The sequence below is a fragment of the Orycteropus afer genome, unplaced genomic scaffold, assembly GCF_000298275.1.
Source record: "Orycteropus afer afer isolate SDZICR_OR568_19922 unplaced genomic scaffold, OryAfe1.0 scaffold00254, whole genome shotgun sequence".
In the NCBI taxonomy this organism is placed as follows: domain Eukaryota; kingdom Metazoa; phylum Chordata; class Mammalia; order Tubulidentata; family Orycteropodidae; genus Orycteropus; species Orycteropus afer.
In genome coordinates, this window is record NW_006921841.1 from 2,295,802 (window position 1) to 2,314,022 (window position 18,221).

At 36.1% G+C, this 18,221-nt stretch overlaps 1 protein-coding gene across 1 annotated transcript in view; it reads right to left on the reverse strand.

The window, feature by feature from the left end:
* ITPR2 (inositol 1,4,5-trisphosphate receptor type 2) overlaps nt 1-18,221 on the reverse strand; it is a 724,583-nt gene that overhangs the window by 379,245 nt on the left and 327,117 nt on the right. The window contains exons 25-26 of the mRNA XM_007949781.2: nt 17,745-17,910; nt 16,302-16,475 (exon numbers count right to left, since the gene is read on the reverse strand). Coding sequence (XP_007947972.1) covers nt 16,302-16,475; nt 17,745-17,910 — 340 coding nt within the window. The remainder of the gene's footprint in view (nt 1-16,301; nt 16,476-17,744; nt 17,911-18,221) is intronic.

The window sequence follows — 18,221 nt, forward strand, 5'->3', positions numbered from 1 at the left end:
TATCAGAGATTTGCGCGACTCCTAAAAGTCTCCCCCATATCTGAGCCGCATCCTCCCTAGATAATATTTTCCTAAGTGAACTTTGGAGCCGGGGGGAGTTTCTTTACGTTCCCCCAACATCTTAGATCACTACCCTGAATCCCTTAGCAACAACAAATCACCTGTACCCCCTCGCCCCGGTGCTGCCCCTCCCCATATTGTTCCATAAATTGGTGAAAGAAACGGGTTACGGGGTCTTTTGCTTAAACCACTGACCTGGTAAGGGCAAAGACCCTGACTTAAATTAGCTAATAAACTGTCCTATTGCATTTGCATTAGCGTGGGTTAGCATCTTCTTCTCTTCCGAAATTCTCCTTTACAGCCTGAGCACAACAAACAAACTTCCTGGACAACGAGCAGTTTGGATTTTTAAGTGCCTGTTGTTCACAGGAATTGTTTAGGAACACCAGCTGGAGAGTCCATAAAAATTAGTCTCCTGCTGGGGAAAGAAGCCATGGATCCCAAGTGAAGCTGAGTGAGGGGGCAGCCTTTGGAGGAGAGGACCACTCCTGGTCCCAGTGAGCTTGTTATCTAGGCAACCTAGATTAACCATCAGGGATATTTTCAGTTAATTCTTTTTCTTGCATCACATGATTGTGAAAAGAACAAAACATCATGAAATGAAAACAGGTAGATATGAATCTAGAATAGATGACTATAAAAGAAGATCCAATTAGAAAAGCTAAAAACGAAAAACATAGTCCTTAAAGTGAAAACTAAATAGATGGTTTAAACATCAGATTTTAGATCAGTGAGACAATAAGTAAAAAATTTTAAGAACCTACCCATTTATTTATATGAACGCGTATATAAATATAAACACAGTTGCAGATGATGCAGAGACAGGTATCAAAGCAAAATCATTGCAAAGAAAATTTCAAGACAACAAAAACAAATAACATGAGTAGGAATTTGTCTTAGGAGCACTGCTATGCCCAACTGACTTGCTTCTGAAATCTTAATATAGAGGTGGATGAACACAAAGGGTAATCCTGACTTAACCCACTCGGACATGTTTTCCTGAGTTAATTTTACTTCCTATATTTAGAAATCAACAAGTATTTAAATGTGATGAATTAGTAATTGTTCCTAATGCTGCTGACATTGTCAACTTTTTATACTATAGTCTTTAAGCTTTCAGAAATGATGATACAGTCTTATAATGCCTTGGAAGACAATTTTAATAAAGAGAAGCACTGTAATACACAATCTTTAATAAAGTTCATAGGAACCAGGGATGCAATGGGTCGGATCAATCCCACTCTCCTATTTATAAGAGATCAACTACAGCATTGGGATAATTTTGGATCATATTCTGAGATTTGTTAGTTTTAGTAGATGGACTGTTCATTCACATTTATTGCCCACAGAGTATAGAGAAATGGCCAAGGACAAAATAAAATAAACACTTTCATAGATTGGAAACATTTCTTATTACTAAAATGAAGAATCACATTAATGTTATCTGGTCTTCTGCAATCTAAGCAGGCACAAAGTTAGCCCATTATGAGCTGTTTTAAAACAATGGCAATCGTCTATGTTTAGAGCCTTTGTAAAGATTTACAAACAACAAAGGATTATTCTTGGTATTGGCCTGGTAGAGTGCATGCTGCCTGCTACTGGCTGTTTCCATTGATGGTGTGATATATTTCATCCTGTTTACAATAAATTGTCACTATCATCACTTGCCAGTTCATTGGAGGGTATGATATAGATTGGTCATGTGCAAGTTGATAACTTTGTACTTTCTTTTTTTTCCCTTTATTAATCCATTATAAACATGTCATTCTCCTAATCCTTCAACTATCTATCTGTGTCTATTTCTACCATCACCACTTGAGTTCATGCTTTAGACAGCAGGCTCCTAATTGGCCCCTCATCTTTTAGGCTCTTGTCCTTCTGCTCCAGCCTGGATTCTGTCTGACTAAATTTTCCAAGACAGTGTCTTCATTTCCCTATGCGAGAATCTTTAAAAATTCTCCATTTCTACCATTTCAAATCCTAACTGCTTATTCATGTGGAATGCTGATACTCTTGGTATTATTCTTTACTATACTGTTGTGTTGTGTTGTGTTGTCGGGTCTGTTCCAACTCATAGTGATCCTACATACAATAGAACAAAACAGTGCCCAGTTCTGAGCTGACTACACTAGCTAACTAAATCCTGCCAACTCTTCCAAAGAGGCCCTGATGATGCCTCTCGAGTTAATCTTTCCCCAGTCAGGCCCACATTGACCCCTCCTTTCTCTGGACCATGCTGCCCAATAGTTAACAACACACAGTATCTTGTTGTTTTATATGTGTTCATTCTGTGATCATTCTTTGAGGGTAAGAGCCATATCTAAAATATTAGATTTGATTCTAAATATCATACCTTAAAAAGAAAAATAAGAAATTCAAGTGCGTAGAAAGGTAAGTGAGCATGATGGTGAAGGGCTGATGCTACACTTTAAGCTGAATGTTCAAATAAAGGATTTCACTCTGGAGAAATGTGACAGCAATCAAGTAGAGAAAGTTCAGCTATGTTCCACATTGCCTCAAATCTCACATTAGAGAATAGACTAATAACATGTGGGCTCAAAATAAAGAAATTTCCATTGTTAAGAGCTGACAAACACAGAAAATGATAGAGAAGAAGTGCAGCATACCCTCCAAGTACCCAACGACTAAATGTGACAGATGAAATATTTAAAATATCTTTTTTTGGTAAAGAGAGGGAAAACAAATGGAGGCCAGAAACAATAAAAATATATCAAAATTTCAGAGCAGTAATCAAACACTGGTGACGTAGTGCCTATGGCATTTGACTGCTAACCAGAAGGCTGGTGGTTCAAACCTACCAGCCGCTCCTCGGAAGGAAGGTTGGGCAATCTACTTCCGAAGTGATACCACCTCAGAAATCCAAGGAGGGGTCCCTATGAGTCCATCCTGTGACTTCACAGCAGGGCATTTGGGGGGGGGATTTTAATCAAACGCTGGGCTCACTGTTGATTCTGAGGGCATTAGTCTATTATTGATAAACCTAGAATCTAAGTTTTAATATGTCTCACCCATACATACACACATACAGCAGAAAGGAAGCAAAATATGGACCCCACACATGGTGAAAATTGTGATAACAGACCCAGGCATGGAAGTAGGAATACCTAAGGACTGTTGTAAGGTGCCACCAAATCAATCTGAATCATAGCAACCCTATGTACAACAGAACAAAAAATTGTCCAGTCTTGCCCCATCTTCACAATCTTGCTATGTTTGTGCCAATTGTTGTGGCCACTGTGTCGATCCATCTCATTGAAGTTCTTCCTCTTTTTCCGCTAATGCTCTGCTTTACCAAGCATTATGTCCTTTTCCAAGGACTGGTCTTTTCTGATAACATGTTCAAAGTATGTGAGATGTATCTCACCATCTTTACTTCTAAGGAGCATTCTGGCTGTATTTCTTCCAAGACAGATTGGTTCATATTTCTGACAGCCTATGGTATATTCAATATTCTTCACCAACACCATAATGCAAATGCAGCAATTCTTCTATGGTGTTGCTTATTCTCTGTCCAGCTTTCATATGCATACAGGGAAATGAAAACACCATGGCTTGTGTCAGGCACATCTTACTCCTCAAGGTGACATATTTGCTTTTTTAATACTTTAAAGAGGTTTGTAATAACAGATTTGCTCAAGGCAAAACATCATTTGACTTCTAGACCGCTGCTTCCATGGGCATTGATCGTAGATCCAAGTAAAATGAAAACCTTGACAAACTCAATATTTTCTCTATTTGTCATAATCTTGCTTATTAGTCCAGTTGTGAGGATTTCTGGTTTTTTTATGTTAAGGTATAATCCATACTTTGATCCTCATCAGTAAGTGTTTCATGTCCTCTTCACATTCAGCAAGCAAGGTTGTGTCACCTGCATATTGCAGGTTGTTAATCAGTCTTCCTCCAATCCTGATGCCACATTCTTCTTCAAGTAGTCTAGCATCTTAAATTATTTGTTCAGCATACAGACTAAATAAATATGGTGAAAGAATACAACCCTAGCACACACCCCTCCTGGTTTTAAGTCTGCAATATTCCCTTGTTCCATTTGAACGACAGCCTGTTGGTCTATGGATAAGTTCCTCATGAGCACAATTAAGTGTTCTGGAATTCCCATTATTTACATTGTTATCCATAATTCGTTATGATCCATACTAGTCTAATGCCTTTGTATATCAGTAAAACCCAGTTAAATATCTTTCTGGTATTCTCTGCTTTTAGCCAAGATCTATCTGACATCAGCAACATTCCTTGTTCCATGTTCTATTTTCAATCCATCTTGAATTTCTGGCATTTTGCTATTCATGTACTGCTGCAAACAGTTTTTAAATATCTTCAGCATAATTTTACTTGCATGTAACATTAAATATACTGTTTGATAATTTCTGCATTCTGTTGTATCACCCTTTCTTTGGAATAGGCACATAATGACTCTCTTCCAGTCAGTTGGCCAGGTAGCTGTCTTCCAAATTTCTTGGCATAGACAAGTGAGAGCTTCCAGCATTGCATTCATTTGTTGAAACATCTCAATTGGTATTCTTCAATTCCTGAAGTTTTATTTTTCACCAATGCCTTCACTGCAGCTTGGACTTATACTTCCAGTAACAACAGTTCTTGATCATGTGCCACCTCCTGAAATGTTTGAATATCAACCAATTGTTTTTAGTACAGTGACTCTGTGTATTCCTCCCACCTTTTGATGCTCCCCTCATCATTCAATATTTTGCCCATAGAATCCTTCAACATTACAACTCAGGACTTGAATTTTCCTTCACTTCTTTCAGCTTGACAATTTCTGAGTATGTTCTTCCCTTTTGGTTTTCTAACTCCAGTCTTTGCACATTTCATAATAATACTTTACACTGGTTTCCCAAGGCACCCTTTGAAATCTCCTGTTCACCAGCTCTTTTACTTCATTATTTTTTCCTTACACTTTAGCTACACTATGTTCAAGTGCAAGTTTCAGAGTCACCACTGACATCCATTTAGGTCTTTTTTTATTTTCCCCCTGTCTTTCTGATGACCATTTGCTTTCTTCATGTATGACAATTTTTATGTCATCCACAATTCGTCTGGTTTTTGTTCACTAATTTTGATGTGTCAAATCTATTCTTGTGATGGTCTCTAAATTCAGGTTGGAGATACTCAAGGTCATACTTTGGCTCTTCTGGACTTGCTTTAATTTTCTTCAGCTTCAACTTGAAATTGCATATTAGAAATTGATGGTCTGTTCCACAGTCTACCCCGGCCTTGCTTTGACTGATAATATCGAGCTTCTCCATCATCTCTTTCCCCAGATTTAGTGTATTTGACTCCTGTGTATTCCATCCTGTGAAGGCCATGTGTAATATCACCATTTATTTTGTTTAAAAAGGGTATTTGCAATGAGTAAGTTGTTACAAAAACCAAAAACCAAACTCACTGCTGTCAGGTCGGATCCGACTCATAGAGATCCCTCCTTGGGTTTCCCAGGCAGTATCACTACAGAAGTAGATTGCCCAACCTTCCTTCTGAGGAGTGGCTGGTGGGTTTGAAACGCCAGCCTTCTGGTTAGCAGTCAAATGCCCTAGGCACTATACCACCAGCGCTCCTGAGTAAGAGCTTTGGTCTTGCAAAATTCTGCATGGAATCTCCCACATTTCTGTCATCAAGGCAGTTTTTTCCAACTCGCGATCCTTCTTCTTTGTTTCCAACTTTTGCATTCCAATCATCAGTAATTATCAATGTATCTTGATTGCATGTTTGATCAATGTCAGACTGCAGAAGTTGGCAGTAATCTTCCATTTTCATCTTTGGCTTTAGTAGTTGGTGCATAAATTTGAATAATAGTCATTTTTACTGGCCTTCCTTGCAGGTATATGGATATTATCCTATTACTAATAGCCTTGTATTTCAGGATAGATCTTGAAATGTTCTTTTTGGCAATGAATATGAAGCTGTTCCTCTTCAATTTGTCACTTCCAGCATAAAAGAAAACATTACTGTGTGATTCAAAACAACCAGTACCAGTCTATTTCAGCTCCAGTCCATTTCAGCTCACTAATGCCTAAGGTATCAATCCTCAAACATTCCATTTTATTTTTGACAGCTTCCAATTTTGATTCCTACTTTGTACATTCTATGTTCTAAATATTAATGGATGTCTGCAGCTGTTTTCTCATTTTGAATCATGTCACATTAGAAAATAAAAATCCTGAAAGCTTTACTGCATCCATGTCATTAAGATTGGCACTACTTTGAGAAGGCAGCTCTTCTTCAGTTATATTTTCAATTCCTTCCAATCTGAAGGACTCATCTTCTGGCACTATATCAGATAATGTCCCATTCCTTTCCATACAGTTTTCACTAGTCAGTTTTTCCAGAAGTAGATTGCCAATTCCTTTTCCCCAGCCTGTGTTGGTCTGGAAGTTCAGCTGAAATCTGTCCACAATGGGTGGCCCCACTGGTATGTGAAATAGTAGTGGCACAACTTGCAGAATCACAGCAACATGCAAGCTACCAGTCTGACAAACTGACAGATAAGTGGTGATACTTATCCTAAGGGAAACACCCACAGTGATAAGCCAGAGAAAGATGTGTCCCACAGAAGACAAAAGGAGTGCCTGTCTTGGCTTTGGTTCTGGTCATAGTTGGGGGGGGGGGACCTCTTTTGAGACTCCTATACAAAGACATATGTCTTTTCACTCAAGATTTGGGACCAGAATTCCCATTACTTATGGGGCCCCAAAAGTCACAAGCCAAAATTTCTTTAATGTGGTTACAAAATGTAGTATCCCAAAGTGCCTCACAAAACCAAAAGAAATCATCTTTGGATAAAATACAGGCCTCAGAGAAATTTCATATATAAAGTTGCAAAGAAAATAAGTTTATAACTTAAATAAATAAATAAACACATTCCCAACAACTTCTGTGAGTGAAATTAAACTTCAAAGGGCCTTCCTATGATAAAACAACAAAATCCTAGATATGAAACCTATTTTAAATATATTGCTGGGATCACAGAAAGTAGAGGAGTGCTCTGGGAGACCCTGCCTGGTCCCCTTCTCCAAGAGGAATGAAAGTAACCTGAAACCAGATCAAAGAGCTCCAGTATCAAGGCAACAGGATAAATTTCCCTGATGACAAATGTAATCCAGAGACTAAGTAAACTCCATGCAAGTGTAAAGTTCATGAGAAGCTACACTCAAGACTCCTGCCTCAAGACAGGTGTTCAGAAAGATAGCAAAGTGGTCCCAGACCAGCAGCGCTCCCTGGCAATGGGTCGAAGTAATTCCACATACTCTAAGAGGAAATCATTCTATATTCTAATGAGGTTAAATGTTATGAGCTTATAATCACAGATGACCAAAAATACAATGACATAAATCCACATGAATGACAATGATAAGAAACTCGCAAGAGCTTTAGACCCTGGAATTACTGCAAATAGACTGTAAAATAGCTATACGGGATTCACAAAAATTATTGAGCAACAGCAGATAATCCAAAATGATCAAACAGATGGTGGGGGAAGTCAAATTATAGGTATTAAAAATTATAACTGATAAAATAAAAAATTCAGTAGGTAAGTTAAAAGGGTTAAAACTTTTATATTATATACCTGAAGAGACAATCAGATGAATCTAACTAAAGTATCCAAAATATAGCTGAAACTCACAGGTTTGAAAATAAAAGAAAAATAATACGTATGGAAAAAATTTTAATGATTTTACATATATTTAATTAGAGTTACAGAATTACAGAACCACTGTTCAAAAGACCACAAACTTCTCACTAGCAACAACAGAAGTCAAAAAAATCATGTAGTATCTTCAGAATACTTAGAGAAAATAACATTTAATTTACAAAAGGTTTCTCTTCCCCAGTAAAGAGAATAAATTTAAATTTGTAGGCATCAATATAAAACAAAAATTAATAGAACTGCAAGAAAAAAAATTGTGGGAAATATCAAAAAATCTCATTTATTGGTATATCAAGATAAAAAATCAGTAAACAAATAGGCAACTTTAATACAATGAATAAGCTTGATTTGGTAGCCATATATAAAGCACCCTGTACTTATTTGCATTCTTCTCAACTACCCACGGAACATTTTCAAAACCCGCTGGTATAATAGGCCAAAAAGTGAGACGTAACAAATTCTAGAAAACTAATATCACCATAAACCACACCCTCTTGCCAAAATTTAATTAATTAAGATTCAATAACAAAAAGAAAAGTTTTGCATTTGGAAATTTAAAATTCACTTCCAACTAATCCTGAGACAAAGAAATCATAATGAAAATATTAAAATAATACTGAACGATAATCATCATTCATTAAAATCCGTGGAATGCAACTCCTCAGAAAGTAATTATAGCATTAGATCCTAAATTAAAGAAAAAAGTCTGAAAGTTAATATGCTAACCAATCAATATAAAGACTTAGAGCATTAGAAGAAATAAAATATCAGACAAACCCAGAAAGTCAACAGAGCCAAAAATGGTTCCTTAAAAGGATGAATTAAATACTTAAAACTCTGGCAAGATAGAGTTAGAAAAAAGAAGGGAGATATAAATAAATAATACTTAGAATGAAAAGTGGTATGAAACTACAAATACAGTAGAAATTGAAAAGATAATGAAAGATACAAATTTACACCAATAAATTTGAATACTTAGCTATATAACTTCAAAAATACACAAAAGTGACACAAAATATAAAATTTGTATGACCTTATAACCATTAAATAATTGTGAATCAGTCATTAAAATCTTCCTATAAAATAAATACAAGATTGAGTCAGTTTTCTGTAAAATGATACAACCACTGTGGAAAGCAGTATGGAGATTACTTAAAAAATTGGAATTAGAAATACCATTTGACCCAGCCATTCCATTATTAGGTATATATCCTAAAGAAGCGAGAGGCAGAACAAGAACAGATATATGCATAGCCACGTTCATTGCAGCACTATTTACAATAGCCAAAAGACGGAAACAACTCAGGCGTCCATCGACAGAAGAATGGATAACCAAACTACGGTACACAGACATAATGGCATACTATGCAACTCTAAACAATAAAGCAGAATCTGCAAAACACTGGATAACATGGATGAACTTGGAAGACATTATGTTGAGTGAAATAACTCAATCACAGAAGGAAAAATATTGTATTAGTCTGTTACTGTAAAAAGTCAAGAAAAGGTTTATATCTGGAAGGAAATTTTCTTTGTTGGTTACCAAGGGTGGGAAGAGAGGTAAGGGAATACTGTTAGATGGGTAGAAACAAGTATTGATTTGGGTAAAGAGAAGGGCAATGTACCAAATGTGAGTGATCAACATGGTGCCATTGAGGAAGAGGAAGACATACAGAGGTGCACAGGAGGTACAGACAACAAAGACGAACCCTTCTGTACATACAGTACTGTGTTTTCAGTGAAGGCAAACATTGATCTACAGGTGGACAGATAGGTGGACAGGCTGAACTATGTACAGGCTATATCTATGTGGGGGTGGGGGTGCCCAAGACCATGTATAGGGTTGGCAGACAATATTTCTACAAGAGTATTGATATGTTCTCTAGGAATTCCCAGGTATATAGTAGGGCTGTCAAAGGGCAAGTTTGTAGTCACTTCTTGGCCACAGCTAGCTACCCAGAGGGAGCGAGTATTTGGATCTGTGGGCTTAGGACCATAGTCAAAGGAGACATCAAGCTCAATTGGCATAACATACTACACAAAACATTGTTCTACATCTTACTTTGGTGAGTAGCAACTGGGATCTTAAAGGCTTGCAAGCAGCCATCTACATGCAACAATGGATCTCTCCTTGTCCAGAGCAAAGATGAAGAAAACCAAAGATTCATAGAAACAATTAGTCCAAGTGACTGGTATACCTTGTGATCCACAGCCTATATGACTATGAGACCAGAAGAACTAAATGGTGCCTGGCTACTATAGTCAATCACATGGAGGGGGACCTATGTAGGAGATCCTGGATAGAATGGGAGAACAATGTGGAACAAAACTCAAAATCATTATTAAAAAAGGAGGGGGGCAGGTTTGCTGGTCTGATAGAACCTGTTGGAACCACTGAGACTATGGCCCCTAGTTGCCCTTCAGGTCTGAAATTGAACCCACTCCTGTGGCTCCCAGCCAAAAGACAGGCATATGAGCTGAACATTTACATTAGGTAGATACACTCCTTGGAGAAATAGATCATGGGAGAATAGAAGGGCTGTGTATGCACAGGGAGACAGCTCAGGGGGCAGAAGTGCATGAAGGGAAGGACACAGGGAGGAAGGAAATGGGAGGGGATCTGTTGCATTGTGGTAAACTGTAGTCAATGTCATGAGACAAAGTGTACGTGAACTGCTGCAAAAAAGTAAATTTGCTCTGTAAACTTTCACCCAAATCACAATAAATAATTATAATTAAAAAAAAAAGATCTAGTCAGTTTTATGGACAAGTACTGAATATTCACAAAACAGATAATTCCAGTCTTATACAAAGAAGAGGGAACATTCTCTATCTCTGTTTTATGGGACTAATTAAACTTTATTAACAACATTCAAAAGAATAGTACAAGAAAGGAAAATTGCAGGCCAATATTACACACAACATTGATGTAAAATCTTGAATAAAATACTAGCAAATTAAATCTATCAATGTAAAATATATCACCCAAATATATTATTCTAGAATTCAAGGTAGTTTTGTTAGAAGCTCTATTTCTAATTCATGTAATCAAAAATAATAGATTAAAGAAAAAGAACAGTTTCAACAAATACACAAATTGCATTCAATTAAAGTCAACATTTACTGTGAAAACTAGCAAAGTAGGGATTTCCTCAATTGATAAAGGGTTACTGACAAACAAATTTTACAGTGACCATTATATTCAATAGTGAAATATTAAAAGCATCCCCTTTAAAATCAGGAACAATATAAAGATGTCCATTATCACCACTTCTACTCAACATTGTCCTGAAAAATCTTACAAACACAGTAAATAAGAAAAAACAAATAATAGGTAATTATATTATCTTCAAGTTTGAATTCATAGCATCACCCTAACTTGCAGTCAAAAAAAATATTTTTAACCTATACATGAGCTAGTAAGACCTAGCTAGTTGTCCATACAGTAGCATGTGACTGATACCTGAAAGACTGGCGGTTCAAAAACACACAGCGGCTCCATGGGAGACAGACCTGGTGATCTGCTTCCTTAAAGATTACGCACACACACATGTAACCACTGCTGCTGAGTCAGATCCAACTCATAGCAACCCCTCCTTGGGTTTCCAAGGTGGTATCACTGCAGAAGTAGATTGCCCAACCTTCCTTCCGAGGAGTGGCTGGTGGGTTTGAACCACCAGCCTTCTGGTTAGCAGTCAAATGCCTTAGGCACTATGCCACCAGAGCTTCCCCATAAAGATTACAGCCAGGAAAATCCTATGGGGCAGTTTTCTTCTGTTACCTGGGCTCATTATGAGTCAAAAATGACTCGATGGCACATAACAACAACAAACTGGAAGAAGAAGTGAAGTGGCCAATAAATATATGAAGATATGCTCAACTTCAGTATGAATCTAGCAAAATGAAAATCACAACAGAAATAAAATATCAAATACACCTGATTACCCAAATGAAAAAGTTAGAGAAGCAGCATCAAGTACACAGGAAGCTACTGAAGCTCTCATACACTGCTGGAGGGCATGTCTCTTGGTCTTTGGAAAACAATTGGCATTGGCTGGTAAAGGTGAATGTACTACATGTTTTCTCCTAAGTACATAGCCTGAAGAATCTCTTGCACAGGCACATCTGGTGACATAAGGAATTTTCATGGCAGTATTGCTTTTATCAGCAAAAAAAAAAAAAAAATCAACCAAAACTGGAAAAAAACTAATTGCTCAGCAAAATATGTAAACAAATGGATAAATGTGAATTAGTAGTATATAATAGAGAAAAATAATGAATCACAGCTATGCATCAACAAGGGTGGCTGACAAACATATATCCAAAAGAGGTTAAATGAAATATTTTTTATACATTTTAGAAATACCAATACATATGGTAAAATCATTAAAAAATGTAAGGGAGTAATTAACTTAAATTCATAATAATGGTTTCCTCTGGGACACAGGGAGAGACTCCAGGGGTTACTGGTAACATTCTATTTCTTAAGCTATACTTTAATTTTAATAGCATGTGCACCCTCAGAAGGTCCTGAATTTCCCATCACAGAAGTCTGCTTTAAGAAATAATCACACTTAGATGAGACAGTTTGTGAAATTAAAAATATCACAAGAGGAATTAGATCTGATTTTATAATTCCAAGACCACTTTAATAAACTGGACAATGAATAATATCTAAAAACAAATAATAATTATACCCACCATTAACTGAATATTGACTTTCACAGACACTATTTGTTGTTACCAATATTCTTTTTTTTCATTCTTTCTTATTTGCAGATCCCAATTTTGTTCTATAATCTATTCTTCTTCCAGGAAACTCATAGCAGGATATCCTAGCTTGCAGGACATATTTTATTATGACTAAAAGAATCTTATAATTCATTGGTTAAAAGATAAACATATGACCCTCTTTGGCCAAGGAGACATGAGGTAAAGTCTACTAAATGATGTCTGGAAAAGGGTTCTTTACTCCTAAACAGGTGCCCCAGGAAGACAAAGATATTCTTTCTTGGTGCTGTGCATAAATGTGATACCTAGGATGGTTGTTCCCATTAAGCAGTCAAAAAGAGTACCAGCCTCAGAAGTAAGCCAATGGATGCATGCTGACAGCATTGGGACTATGAATTAATTAAAGCTGGACTCTTACCTCTTGTCTTCTTATTGGTTATATTTTCATATTATTTATATATTCCCACTAGAGCCATACAAAATGAGACATTTACCATGTACACAGAGTTTAGTCATTTAATCCTCACAGCAATCCTATGAACTAAGTAGTATTAATCATGGCCACTTTATAGATGATAAAAATAAAACCTAGAGAATGAACACATGATTTGCAGAGGATACAACCTTGCTTGCTGAAAGCAAAAAGGACTTGAAGCATTTACTGATGAAGATGAAATACCACAGCCTTCAGTATGGATGACACCTCAACATAAAACAAAAATCCTCACAACTGGACCAATTAGCAACATCATGATAAAAGAGAGAAAAGATTGAAGTCATCAAGGATTTCATTTGACTTGGATCCACAATCAATGTCCATGGAAGCAGCAGTCAAGAAATCAAATGACATACTGCATTGGCAAATCTGCTGCAAAAGATCTTTTTAAAGTGTTAAGGAGCAAAGATTTCACTTTGAAGACTAACATGTGCCTGACCCAAGCCATGGTGTTTTCAATTGCTTCATATACATGTGAAAGCTGGACAATGAGTAAGGAAGACAGAGGAAAAATTGATGCATTTGAATTAAGGTGTTGGCAAAGAACATTAAATATACCCTGGACTGCCAAAAGAACAAACAAATCTGTCCTGGAAGAAGTACAGTTAGAATGTGCCTTTGAAGCAAGAATAACAAGACTGTTTCTCTGGTACTTTGGTCATGTTGTCAGAAGGGACTAGTCGCTGAAGAAAGATATCATGCTTGGTAAAGTAGATCAGTGAAAAAGAGGAAAACCCTCAATGACATGGAATTTGGAAGCCAGAAGGGAAGTGAAGGTCTTCTTCCTGAGGCTTTGAGTGCTAAAAACAAAACCCCATAGATGTGAGTGTCTCCAGTGGACTCCAAGTTCCACAGACTAATCATATGCTCTGAAAGTGTGAGTCAGTGATGGTGGCAGCATCAGGAGCAACAGGAGTCTAAGCAGCTTCTTGACTTCTGAATCATAGCTGTGATTGACCTTGAAATCAGTAGTCTAATGGCAGTCTCTAAACTTCATTCTTCCAGGCTTTCTGTTGCATTCCTTGTATTAAATCCCTTTGTTGTATTAATTTAATAAAACTTAACTCCTCATATTAAATCACTCCCTATTTGATGTAGCTATATTCACTATAATTTCCTAAACTACTAAAACTTGAACTCAACAAATAAATAAATACCAGGTTGATTACCTTATATTTATCTGATGCCCAAAGAAAAATAATAATATTATGCAGTTTTATATTTTTTGTGGTCAAAATATACATGATAAAACATTTGCCACTTCAATCCTTTTATGTATACAACTCAGTAACATTAATTATGTTCACTATGTATGTAACCATCAGCAGTTTCATCTTCAAGATATACTCAAACCATTTTTCATTTTTTATTTTTAAGATACAATCAAAGTACTTGTTCATCTTTCTTACATAAATACAGTTTATTAAATTTCTAGGAGAATGTTATGGATATGGCCTCTTTCTTACATCTGTGTCCCTGATAGGGCCATGATAGGGCTTCTTTCAGGAGTTCTGGTGGTGTAGTGGTTAAGTCATTTGGCTGCTAACCAAAAGGTTGGTGGTTCAAACCCATCAGCCACTCTGTGGAATAAAGATACTTCTGTAAAGATTTACAGCCTTGGAAACCCACTAGGGGTGGCTATGAGTCAGAACTGACTCAATGGCAGTGGGTTTGGTTTGTTTTTTTGGGGGAGAGGGCAGGGTAGGTTAGGGCCTCTTTCTTACACCTTCTTCCTTCAGTGATTAAAAACTTAAACTGTAAACCAATGACTAGCATCCTCCCTGGAACATTTCACCTATCCTCTTAAATGGGGCAAATTTTTATAAAGATGCATCTCCCCTAAGGTTTAGGACTGTTCTGTATTTGTGTGTGTGTGTGGGGGGGGGGAAGAATGAGATTTTCTGAAAGAACAAAAACTTATATTTACTTTCTAGAATATATGTAAAATAGATATTTTAAAAATGAAGATGCACTCTAACTTATGAACACATCTATCAAAATCTTCACATATCATTAAAGAAGATAAAATCTAACACTAAAGAACCTTAAATTTACTATCAAAAAGACCAGGATTCAAATCTCAGTTGAATTACATAGCGCTGACTGACATTAAGAAAGTCTCTTGGGTTCTCTGAGTTTCAGCTCATCCTTAGAAATTTGATGTTTGTGACTATCTCCAAATACCACTGTAACATTTTAAAAAGAGATATCATATGTCCAAATGTTTGAGACCTGGTGTACAGCAAGCACTAACCAAATGTAAAGTTTTCTATCATTCCCTAAGTATGCTATGGAAAAATTATGTTCCCTCTCAAAAAAATAAAATAAAATTGGTCATAAAAAAATCTCCACGGAAGAAATTCTACATTATACTATCTTACATTATAAAATCACAAAAAAAAATTTCCTAAAATATTAAGTCAAAACGTGTGTACAGTTAAGTGATAATTAGTCCTAAAACAAGTAGGAAGTAGTATCCCACATGTTAAACTTCCCTTTTGGAACTTTTCAGCACTTTGATTACCCTCTGACATCACCCAATATGATAAAATATTTTGGATACTCCAACAAACACAAAATTTGAGGTAGGAAAACTTCTAAACTGCTCACATTCCTACAGATTGAAATAAATAAAACACTAGATAGACATTTTAAGAAACTCTATGCACTATCAAGTATGGCTTTGGTACTGGTCTGTTTATTTAACCATGGCCATAGACATATGTCTAAAAAGAAAACAATGAGCACGTCTTTAGTGAAATGTGAAAGCAGAAATTAATTAACCCACTAAAAGCTAAAAACAGAAGATTTAGGATACCACTTCATCACTCTTGAGATCAAACACAAGTTTTTGGTATTTCCTTGTTGGCATATTGCTCTTCCATTTAGATATTATTTTTAAATATTATATATGGATATATAGTAATTAAAGAAAGGATTTTCAGGTTGACAATAAATAACGCCAGTGACTGGTGACAATGAAAATTCACCTCACTCTATAAATCTCAGTTGAAGGCTCTTTCCTTTTTTCCTCCTTCCTACTCCCTCCCCTGTTCCTGATTTGTGGATTTTAACATTTACAGTGAAAAGGAGGAAAAGTTAAAAATTAGACAGATGTGATGAGGTAGAAATCAACAAGAATTACTCAAAGTAGAGAATTATAGAGTTAATTGACTTGGCAAATGAAAATTTTAACCTCACTTGCTTAAAACAAAGTTTTTCTTTCTAAATAATTTTGACTATAGGACATAGAATTACATAAACAATTTAAAAGATATTGTTTGGATTGTTTCAAAATAGATCTTGAAAACCAACCTCAATTGGCTCTTCACCTCCTTTTACTTGATTTTCACCCATTTCTTCATTTTCATAACTGCTGGTCTTTTCAACCCACAGCTCAGATTTTTCTACAGTTAGTCGAAGCTGATCTAGATCAGCCTTGATCTGTTTGTAGTTATCTACATCTTGATTGGACACCAGTAGTTGCACCTGAAAACAGAAGAATTTCAACCCTGACTTTATTTATGGAATTTCTTTTATTCCTATTTTCTTTTCTATAAATTCCCAAGCCTTTAAATATATTTATTTCTTAGCCTAAGTTTAATATTTCTGGAAAATTTATGAATATTTTAGATGTATATTAACCATGAAAACTTACCTGTAACTATCTGGGAATTCTAACCAATATATTCTCATATTAGAGATGATTTTAAGAAAACAAAATTGAGTATAAGGTACTAAAGAGTAATTTAAGATAAATGATATCCTAGCTCTAATTTCTCTGCTACAGTTATTTTCTGAGACTCTATCTCTTTGGAAAGAAATAGAAACACAAAAGTAAGTGGAAAAAAAATAATAAAGAGAGATAGATATAATGTAATCTATGATATAAATTTTATAGCTCTGGTGGCGTAGTGCCTAAAGCATTTGAATACTAACCAGAAACCTGTTGGTTCAAACCCACCAGCCACTCCTCAGAAGGAAGGCTGGGCAATCTACTTCTATAGTGATACTGCCTTGGAAACCCAAGGAGGGGTTGCTATGAGTCAGATCCAACTTAACGGCAGTGAGTTTGGCTTTGGTGTATATATTATGATTGATACAAATATAATTCATATGACTCACATTCTAATTATTCCACAACCCTTTAATATATTCATGTAAAACTTCCTAATGAATATCAAGTTTCTATTAAGTGAAATAAATATTAGTGAGACACATGTAAGCACATAGGTATTACAAATCAATACTGCCTCGGAAACCCAAGGAGGGGTCACTATGAGTCGGGTCCAACTCGATGGCACATAACAACAACAACAAGGATTGATTATAACAATATAGTAAAAGATAAAATTATACAGTTGTTTGTCTTCTTTTGGATTTATGCCTTTTTCAATCACAAAACATTTGTTTCAGGATTACTGCTTGTCTCACCGAAAAGAAAAAAACTGGCATCAAAATAAAAGTTGTAGCAACAAATTCCTAATACGGTATTATCCCCAAGGGCTTTCCTAAGTCTTAGTATTTGTCATTCACATTAAAGATATTAACTAAAAATCACTTATAGGGAACTCTGTCTAAAATATATCATGTTCTGGTATCAGTCAAAACTGTATCTATCTTTAAAAAAAAGAAAGAAAGTACCTAGGAAAGGCAACACATTGTCATCAACACGGCAACCATAAAGTCAGGTTGCATGTTATAAAGGACATTTTCAGAGCTTCTTCTATGGAACAGTTGAGGGCTCCTCAAACGTACCTGCTTAAATGCCTGTAAAACTTCTGCTCTCTGGCTGAAGTGCTTGAACAGCAGCTGCAGGGCTCCCGACAGCAAAGGGGGGTAGTCGTGCATGATAAGGTGGATGAGCACCCGTAAAAACGTCCTGCCACCTTCATCATCAAGTTGAACTGGATTTTTTTCCTTTCTGTGAGGCCAAAAATAATTCTAAAGTAACTCATATTTACATAATATCTATTCTTAAATAATTAAAACTGCATACAGGTTCTCAGCATACATATTTTTTCCCCAGTTTAGAAAGTTATAAAGAACATTTTTATTTTTCCTTCCTTATTTAACTGATGAGGAAACAAGCACAAAAGAAACTTGTGCTTGTCCTTAAATTCAGGATCAGCAACTCTCTCAGTTGGCCCAAGACTGAGAGGGTTTCCAGGTTGGGGGACTTTCAGTGCTTAAACTGGAAGAGTCCAGGGCAAAGCCAGATGAATCTGTCACCTA